This window comes from Delphinus delphis, chromosome 8, assembly GCF_949987515.2.
Source record: "Delphinus delphis chromosome 8, mDelDel1.2, whole genome shotgun sequence".
Lineage (NCBI taxonomy): Eukaryota > Metazoa > Chordata > Mammalia > Artiodactyla > Delphinidae > Delphinus > Delphinus delphis.
This window is the reverse complement of record NC_082690.1, coordinates 82,807,193-82,817,404: the sequence shown is the minus strand read 5'-3', so window position 1 is coordinate 82,817,404 and position 10,212 is coordinate 82,807,193. Positions and strand designations below refer to the sequence as shown.

Below are 10,212 nucleotides of genomic sequence, written 5' to 3'. Positions count from 1 at the left end.
GATGATTCTTCTGGAGGAACATTCTTTCCTTGTCCATTATTCTCCATAGCTCCTGGCTCCATCTCCTAGAAGGTTCTTCCATATCCATTATCTTCCAGAGCCACATTTGAAGTAGGTATTGGAGAGATGCCATCCTTGGGGTTGTATAGATTTAGTAGCCTACTTCCTGCTTGTCAAGTTAGGGGACCCAAAGGTTGTGCAAACAATCAGGCAATTTTAGTCTGGTCTTAGTTTTGTTGGCAATAAACTCCCTTAAAAACAACTTTCATTTGGTTCCTGGTGCCTATAAACACATCTAATGTTCTCTTCTTAGACATAATTATCAATCTTAATATATATATATTTTTGCTTCCTCACAATTTAATGGTTCTACCACAAGATGAAAGACTGGGTGGGAAGGCCACACCCTAAATCTGTCGTACCTCAGGGCTGAATCTTAATGGCTTTTTCCTCAGATTTATCTTATCTCTTATTATGTGGGATCTAGAAGCAATAGGCTTTGATATACCACCAAGGCTCCAAATTCCTGAACTTTCTCCATTTCCTTTTACGTCCCATTGTAAACAAGCCATCTCTTTAATAACTAGGAAGTAAAAGTCCAATCCCATTAACATTCAGACTCTCTGTAAACCTTTCCCTTACAGCATGAGTTGTCACACTTTTTCTATTAAAGGTCTAGATGTAAATATTTTAGACTCTGTGGACCATATAGTCTTGTCACAGCTACTGAATCCTGCTGTTGTAGTACAAAAAAAGCCTTAGACAATATGTAAACAAGTGGGTATGGCCGTGTTCCAGTAAATTTATTTTGAGAAGAGGGTCAGATTTTGCCTCTGGGGCATAATTTCCTGACCACCAAGCTAAAGGTTCAGTAGGCATGTGGTTGTTCTTCGTGTTTTCGCAGGGGAAATTTTTACTCTGATTATCACTCTTATTCTGTTGCAGGACCACTAAGCCAGTGCCATATACACTAAGTTTTTTGTTAATGCAGCCCTCCACATCCAGTACCAATTAATGTATTATTAAAATAATGCAATTTTTTCCTAGCATATAAACCCACAAAAATCAGCAACTTAACCGATAGAAGCCAAGTCCATCTGGTTTGCTATAAAGGGTTGTTGATGTTGGGGCACACCATTCCATGTAGACATTCAGGAATCCAGGCTGCTGACGATCCTGTTCTCACCAACACAAAGCTTTCAAGGCCACTGTGGGTGGTGACATTCAGCCAATAGAGGAAGAGAAGGAAAATCCTTATGAGAGGATTTTGTGGGCCAGGTATGGAAATATCTCATTGTACTTCTGCTCACATTTCATTGGCTGGAATATGGATATACCTGATTATGAAGAAAGCTGGGAAATGTAGTCCAGCTTTACAGCCAGGAAGAAATAGGCACAAATCTTGGTGCACACTGAATTCTCTGCCACAGTCCCCAAGTGAATATTAATGCCTGAGCCTTTCCTCACTAGCTGTGTGACTTTAGGCTTAGAGCCCATTTCATTTTTCTTACAGTAGACATAAAATCAGAATTAAAAATATAAGGCACATAAAGATGCCTTGTTAGTTTCAACTCGCAAGCACTTTACATGCCTGCAAGAAATAGTAAACACCTGCATAGCCCTCTCCCAGATTTATGTATATTAACGTTATACCGTATTTGTGACTCGGATTTATCTTAAGATGTAAACATTACAGATATAGTTTGAGGCCCCCTAAGTACTTCCATTCCTCTTTCTCTTTCCTCACTGTCATGAACCCAGTGTTTATTAATCTTATGTACTGGCATCACTTTTTTTTATCACTTGGAATTCAGTGCAGCTGACTTACTGACTAGTTTAAAATCATAGCCACATCTCTTGTGGGATGAAAGGCATGGTATTATGGCTAAATCATTTCAGGAGTGGAAGACACAAAATGCTCCCTCAACCCTCACAGCTGGTCTCCAGGTCTAGCAGCCTCTTGGGGAAGAGGGAGATATGAAGTTAGAGGTAATCACAGGTCAGACCATGACGGGCCTTATGTGCTAGCTAAAGATTAGATGGGACTTCCCTGGTGGTCTAGTGGTTAAGACTCTGCGCTTCTACTGCAGGGGGCGTGGGTTTAATCCCTGGTTGGGGGACTAAGATCCTGCCTGCATGCTGTGTGACACATGGCCAAAAAAAAAAAAAAGATTAGAATTTTATCCTCTTGAAAACAATGGGAAATCCCATTCATTATTAAGCATGGTCAAGGTTGTGGTTTAGAAGGATAGTTCTTGTTGCTGTGTGAGGACTGTCCAGAGCTAAGAGAGACCCTTGCCATAGTGCTGGGGAGAGATAGTATGGGCTTCATCTCAAATGGTGGCCTGTGGAGGAGTGCCTTTTCTTCGCATGGCCCTGGAGGGCTCACAGATTTTCTCTCTTGCTTCTTCAGGAAGGGTTGCACTTCAGTGTGGCATGGAGGGGCCTCAAGCAGAAGCTGCTGCTGCTTCCTAGCATTTTGACCTTGACCTTTTTTAGCTAAGTGGTGAAAAAGTCTCTCTTTATCAGGTTTATAGCTAAGTGGTGAAAAAGTCTCTCTTTATCAGGTTTATAGCTCTTCCTGATATAAACCTGATAAAGTCTCTCTTTATCAGGTTTATATCAGGAACTCCCAAGCACCTTACATGCATTATCTTTTTTAACCTTCACAGCAACCTAGTGGGATAGTATTCCACTTAAAAAGGTAAGAAAAGTGAGACCCAGAGTAGTTAAATAGTTTACCTAAGATTACTAGAAAGAGGCTAAGCTGGGTTGTTTTTAAATCTGATTTACCAACTTGCTACATTGTCTCAAGGCATAACAACTAATATTTACTGAGGAATTACTATCTGCCAGACATTATTCTAAACTTTCTATATGTGTTATTCTGTTTAATTATCAGTATAATCCTCTGAGGCAGATAATATTAGTATCTTCACTTTATAGTTAAGAATCTGAGGTCCAGAAAATTCAAGTAATTTGTTCAAGATGACACACATCTGGTCAAGATGATTAAGGCAAATTAACTCTGGAGCCATCGCCTTCTAGTACCTCTAAAGCGAAAGCAATTATTTTGATTTTCAAAAGTATAGGGAGAAGGAAAAGGCTGTGTTATAATTTAAAGCATCTTATTAAACATTGTAAATATAGCTCCAATTTCAATATATCAAAATGTTGTAGAGAATATAGCTATAAGCCACACTCAATAGCAGATTTGAATGGACATAGCTGATTATCAGTACCTGCAATTTTGCTTCAATCCTTGCCAAAATGACTTAATATGATAGAGTAGCCATAGGAGAGCTGGGCTAAGAGCTGGGAAGCCAGGACTCTTATCCTGCCTGCCATAAACAGTCTTTGTGATCTTGTCTGGGTCACTTGACATCTTTGGGCTTCAATATCAAAAATCCAAGGAATGAACTAGAGACTCTCCAGTGACCCCATCTACTCTGTGATTCTCTCTTTGCTTTTTCTTTCCCCACTACATTAGAAAGTGACTTCAAATAGTGACAGGAAATTTAAACAAGGAAACAAGGAAATACTTTTAGAAATGCAACAAAATTAATTTTAATATCTCCAAAGGTCAGGACAAGTAAATATTACAGATGCATTAGAAATTTTTTTGTAAGATTCTTTCTACTAATATTATAAACATATAGACATTTTAGTCATCTTTTATGTGGGAAAAAAACTCCAAATCTATGACTCTGGTGGCGAGTATCTTTATTAAAAAAATAAGATTTAAATAAATTAAACAATCTGAAGATGAAACAAGTAAATAACTAAAAGAGGTAACATCTTGAAATCAACTCATGAAATAGTTTCAATATTTACCCTGTTGAAAGAAACAGATTTGAGAGAACATTGATAGACAAAAGACTGATATAGAGAGGATTCTAGAAAACAGCAGTTTTTTTTTTTCTCATGGCTAATTCTTCCTAAAAGAGTTATTTCTTTACACAAATGTATTTGTAGGTAAGATAAGTGTACTTATAAAGTTGCCAAAATTGCTTTCAAACCTGCTTTCAAATCCACCTCTCTCCAAAGGTGTGGATCCCAGCCTGGAGGGCAGGGCGATGTAGTTTTTTTCCTACTTCCCAAAGGGAGTTTTGCAGGAGCCTGACAGCATTTGTTCAATTTATTTAAATGATGGAGTAGATATGGGCTAATTTCCACAAGCCCACATTAACATTTCTTGCTTTTGCCCTTAACTAAAGGGGTTGGCAGTAATAGCTTGTAAATCCTGAGCTCGTTAACCACCACCTGCCTGAGCAATTCAGAGAGATGCATCCTGTCTCCATCCACCCTCCATGTGCCAGAGAAGAAGAGGTGAAGCGGAACTGGAATGGATGCCCCGCTTCCGTGGACTGACCAGCATTGCTGAGTACAGCCTCATCAGATAGCCTCAGACATCCTCTTTCAGTGTTGTCCTACCCGCTACCTTTCTGCTCTTACTTTCCTTAAGGAAGCCATTATTGAGTTTCTTACTAAAGGCTAGTCACGAAGTTAGGCATTGAGGCTACAATCACGAAGAAGAGACTGGGACTGCTCTTGAGGGCTCAGGAGTCTGGCAGGAGAATGCTACATTTAGTACTTTCACCCACTCTTAGCTCATTTCCTTCCTCTGGGCCCATATCCCTATGTCTAAGAGGAAGGGATTGCCTGAGAAGATTTCTAAGATTATTAAACAGGAAAGCAACCCCATGTCTGTAAGTTAAGTAAGACCGAATAAAACTTATGGAACCAGACCTAGAATACAGGGTTGGGTGGTGACAGGCCCCAGGCCCCAGCACTCTCCATTCCTGGAGCTCCCTTATGCAGGAGAGCAGGGATCAGTGGGGTCTCCCACAGTGGTTTGCAGCCTGGGCACATGTACACACAGACGTCTTGAATGTCTTGGTCCTTCAGGTCAAGGGTGGGCAGCTCAAAGTGTCCACTGCTCTTTATTCTTTCATTTCACTGAACGAGCAGTAGCTGGGTCCCAGGCCTCGCACGGTGCAGTCAGTGCTGTCGCTGTCACACTTGCCACAGTGACATTCAGAGGCGACTGGGTACGTATACAGGGAGTCTGCATGGTGAGCACAGCCAGGCACTTTGACCGTCTCATACATCAGCTCCTTGAAGGTACACGTTTTCTGGATGTTGGGCCTGGCTGGATCCTTGTACACTAGATCCTGAGTGGTTTAGGAGAGAGAGAGAGTTAAGTTACAGTATTCTGGAACTTTCTGTTTAGCTTAATCAAAATGAGACAGGGATTGAATACCGCTTGCTCTAATGTTTACCCACTAAAGCTCACTTATGGAATTCCTAACCAAGGAAACATGATCTCAGCAGTGACCTATATGCTATACCAATGTTTCCTGATTGTTTTGGAAATCTTACAGAAAATATAAGTTGTTCCTTTTCCTATTCCTTATGTCTATGTCAAAATATTAATTATTTCACCAACTATAGAGATTGAATTTTAATATAGAAAAATGATGAAAAGGGAAATATGACAAATTTTAATGACTTTTTATACTTAGTTGAAAGCTATAATAATGACAACTTGAACCATAAAACAATGGAGTTTAATTTCTCAGAAAATTTTTCCAAATACATTGTCCCTGAGGATTTATAAAATATAAAACACTGAAGTTTAATTTCTCAGAAAAATTTTCCAAATACATTGTCCCTGAGGATTTATAAAAAGTCAAAACAATATATAATGTGGAATGTTAATGCTTAGCTTAGCATGACTATGAAAGCTTTCATGAAAGCTCATGAAAATCATGAAGATTTTAAATATTCCACAGTCCTGTAGACATCTTTCCCCCTTAAATGCTGTGTATTTTGCAGAGCTCTCAGTTTCAAAGGCTACATCGTTTGCATATAAAAACTTTAATCCTGGTAGTATAGGTTTATTCTAACACTTTCTAGTGAAAAAAATATTCACTGAGGGAAGAAGTTGGCACTTCTGTTTATTTCAATATCATGCCACCAAGTCTGTATCCCAGGAAGGTATGATAAGTGGAGTTTGGTCGAACTCATTTACCACCCCATAAAGTAGATTTCATTAAAAATTGCTGTTTTCAATGTCAGTTTATAGAATGAAATGCTGCATAGATAGCCAGGTGCTATAGGGGAAAAAAAAGAAAAAGGAGAAACTGCTTCTTTACTTGGATTAATTCAAAGAAGCTGCGTGAACACAAACTAGTGGTTTTATGCCTCTGTGCCTTGGTTTTCTCAACGGTATACAGAAGTGAGTGGGTTAGCTGATTCATTTTGGTTCTAATAGTCTGCAAGGACTGGTTGTGTTCTCAGGATGCTTGTTGACATTTGTATTCAGGTGGGCCAATAAGACAGTTTTTATAACATGGCTGTGTTTTTATATGGTTTGCAAACATATTTTGGTACTAACTCTATTGTAGAGATATGGCTTCAGTTACAGAAATTGGCTTTTGGGGAATATTGTAGCTCTTCTATTATTAAATGTGTGTATGTTTATCTCTATGTAAAATCTAGTATAGAACAATTTTTAAAAATTGTTTTAAATTTTAAATAAAATTTAAAAAATAGATTTGACATATTACTAAATTGATCAGATCAAATCTGAGGCTTTCTTGCATTTACCCTAATCAAATATAAGTCCAAATGTTTAACTGATATCATGGTAAATAACCCCAATCATAATACAGACAGTACTAGCTAAGGGACTCATGGCTACTCCTTGGGAAACTTAGAATATTGATAAAGTGGGAATTAATGAAGCCCGCCTCGTCCAAACCCTCAGCACCCTCACTTACAGCAAAGCAAAGTACCTACCCGGGTGTAGCAGTAGCCCGCACACCATGTGGTGTTCATGCTTATGCAGAAGCCACATTCCTCTTTCTCCACTGTGATGGTGATGTTGGTCAGCTCACAGCAGTTGCAGCAGATTGCTGTCCAGCAACAGAAGAGAAAGCAAAACTGGACCAACTTCATCCTGGGCTAGGAAGCAAACAATTAAGGCCCATGAGAAACCAAGACCAAAGCATTATAATTGTTATGTAAGTTGACCAAACCAAAAATAATTGGTCTACCCATCCTCTCCAGTCACATTTTGCTCCAGCAATGTTTTCTCCTTTTCTTTACGTCTCCGTTTCTTGAACAACGATTTCTTCTTATTCTCCTCCTCAATTTCTTTTTTGTCAAAGTAGGAACATATTATAGATCAAAACTCTAATATAATGATTTAAGCAATGTTTAAGGATTAGGGTGGTACTGCTGACTGTCTTAAAGTGAATACGCTGAAGCAAGTAATTTTAATCATCATATTTGTCCCTTGATTATCATTTTAAAGACCAGTTTTATTTAAAAAGAAAAAGAAACTTCTATATTACAAAATTAGTTCTTCATTTTTAGCAGCTCATAAGTATTATCATTTGCTTTTGCCCCAAGCTCCCCCCCACCCCCGCCATTGTTTAAAACAAGACTCTTTCAGAGGCCAGGTGGATGGTCTATGTAAAGTCAATTGCTTGCTAGCAGTGATTACAATTATTAACCATATTTAAGAAGCCAGGTTGACAAGCAAAAATTCCCTACACAACAGAAGTCGGAAAGCTCTAGATTTGTTCTCCAGATCCTGAAAAATCTGTAGATTTCAGAAATAACTGTCACTGCTTGATAACTATAGATGCTGAGACTCACCTGTGGTTGGCTGCCTTGTCTGGGGAACGTTGTAGGCTGAGTCTAGTCTCAGTTCACCTTTTATACAAAATCGTCTGAAACTAACACCTTGTGGATTTGTTGGGTATTAGTAAGAGCAATGTTAGCCTGAAGCTTACTGTAAGTGAATCAGTGTTTAGATAGACAGGGAGATCAAGCCTTACTAAAATAGTCTAAATGCAGTAGATCAAGAAAAATGTTACCAGAGATGATTATTTTATACAGATTAAATTTGATGTAGTAGAACACCCACTCCTTTACCTTGTCAAATTAAATCTGACTCTGGGTTTTTCTTTTGTATCTTTAACTCAGAGAATTCAGAATCCTTTCCAGGTGTTGCTTTGGCCCTGTTGAGGTTCATCAAAAAGATGTGGTTAATAAGTTACTCCCAGGGTAGACTGAAAGCTGTAAGGGAAGAAACAAATAGAAAGTCTTTCATGATCTGATTCCTATCTAAAGTATAGACTGTATTTCTGTTTACTACCCACGTCCAGATCCTCTAATCTCAAATGTTATTCTTTGATGCTTTACTTGTAATTCTTCAAATGTTCTGCTGATTCATTTCTCTAGGTCTTTGCATGTGCAATGTTCATCCTGCCTGAAATGTCCTTGCTTCCTCCCTAGGTCTCCTACACCACTCACCCCTGGCCAATTTCTCAACCTTCAACACTCACTTGCCAGCGTTTAGGATGGGAGATAGAGGAGAGCTTTAATTACCACCTTCTTTTTGTAATCCTTTATATATCTCTGTTTCTCCCAGTAGACCAAGAGCTCCATGGAGACTGGGATTGATTTGTTTAACAAATATTTATTAATTAAGCAGTGTGGCTGGAGCAAAGGAAAAATGGTGGAAATACTAGGATGTGATGTCAGAGATGTAACGGAAGTCACATCATGTAGGACCTTTTAGGCCAATATAAAGACTTTGGTTTTTACTGTCCCTGACTGGGTACCAATTGCAGGGTTTTGTGCAGAGGAGTAACACAATCGATCTGATTTAGGTCTGAAGGGATCCCTCTAGCTGCTGTGTTGCTAATGCAGGGGGGAAAAGGTAGAAACAGAAAGTCCTGTTAGATGCTATTGCAGCAATCTGGGTAAGAAATATTTGTTCAGACTAGTATGGTAGCAATGAAGGTAATGAGACAATCGGATTCTGGATATATTTTGAAAGTAGAACCAACAGGATTTTTTGAGGGATGAATGTTGGATGTGAGAGAAAAAGTCAAGGATGACTCTAAGGATTCTGGTCTGAGCAACTTGAAGGATAATTTTGCTACCACCTGAAATGGATGGCTGTAGACATAGTAAACTTTGGGAAAAGATAAGGAGTTCAGTATGGACATGTTGAGCTTGAGGTATCTTTAAGACATCTAAGTAGAATGCTGAATCTGGATTTTGGGAGGAATATATTGGCTGAAGGTAGACATTTGGGAGTTGTTGACATGAGCCTAGAAGAGAGTACCATGGGAGTGGGTGTGAATAGAGAAGATAAAAGGACCAAGAGTGGAACCTGGCGTATTCCAACATTAAGAGGTCAAGGACAAGATTAAGTTTTTTTCTTCCTTTATCCAAAGGAAACAGAAGGGTCATTGAGGAAAGAAGGGAATGGAGAGGATGTGGTGTACCAGAAGTCAAGTAAAGCGAGTGTATCAGGAGGAGTGAGTGGCACGTGTACCAAATGCTGCTGACAGGTTAAATAAGAGGAAATTGCACACTGCGTGTGGCAGTGGAAGGTTGCTAGTGTCCTTGGCTAGAGAAGTTCCTTTGGAGTGAGGGGAACAAAATCCTGATTGGCATGTGTTTAAGTGGTTGGCAAGAGATGAATTGAAAAAAACAGTTGAATATAGATAACTTTTTTTTCCAGGAATTTTGATCCAAAGATGAGGAAAGAGCTAGGTGATTTGGTAAAGCGGAAGTTGGGCAAAGATAATTTTCTTTTGATTTTTATGTTTTAAGATGGGAGAAATAACTGCTTGTTTTTGTGGTGATGCAAATGATTTCATGGAGAGTGAAAAATGATGATGTTGGAGGAAGAGAGGAGAAGTCCTGCAGTGTTCTTGAGTAGGTGAGAAGAGATGAATCTTAGAGCACAGGTGGAGGGACTGGCTTTAGACACGAGAATGGAGAGCTCATCCTGTATCAGGCAGGAGGCTGTCTTGTGGGTGCAGATGCTACTGGATGGGGAGGTATGGTGAGTGCAGAAGATGGTGATTGGTAGGTGTGGTGATAGTCTCTGTGCAAGCTCTCCTGAGATTAAGTTCATTTTCTCAGTAAAATAGGAGGTACGGTCATCATTTCAGAATTAGGATGGTGGATGAATTGCTGAGGATTGAGGGATGAAAAGATCTGAATAGTTTTCTGAGACTGGGAGAGGGGTTGAGTTATCAGTGAGTTAGGCAGAGTAAAACTTCCTATCAGCATTAAGGGCCCACTTGAGGTTTATGGTAAAAAAGTTAACATGAGGCCACTAAGCATGGATGTGCATTTTTCTTTTGACCAGTTCAGTGGCAGGGGTTCAGGCTTATA

The 10,212-nt window shown here is 39.2% G+C and overlaps 1 protein-coding gene across 1 annotated transcript; it reads right to left on the bottom strand.

Annotated features, from left to right (window-relative positions):
- Window positions 1–4,943: 4,943 nt before the first annotated feature.
- LOC132429158 (follitropin subunit beta) lies at window positions 4,944–6,963 on the bottom strand. Its single transcript, XM_060017364.1, has 2 exons — window positions 6,805–6,963; window positions 4,944–5,174 (listed from the first exon to the last, which is right to left on the bottom strand). The coding sequence occupies exons 1-2, from the start codon at window positions 6,961–6,963 to the stop codon at window positions 4,944–4,946; spliced, it is 390 nt and encodes a 129-aa protein (XP_059873347.1).
- Window positions 6,964–10,212: the final 3,249 nt, after the last annotated feature.

Bases quoted from the DNA above. Each gene is read 5' to 3' on its own strand.
- LOC132429158 (XM_060017364.1), bottom strand. From the start codon at position 6,963: ATGAAGTTGGTCCAGTTTTGCTTTCTCTTCTGTTGCTGGACAGCAATC. The intron at 5,175-6,804 runs GTAGGTACTTTG...TAAACCACTCAG, and splicing joins CGGGCTACTGCTACACCCGG to GATCTAGTGTACAAGGATCC.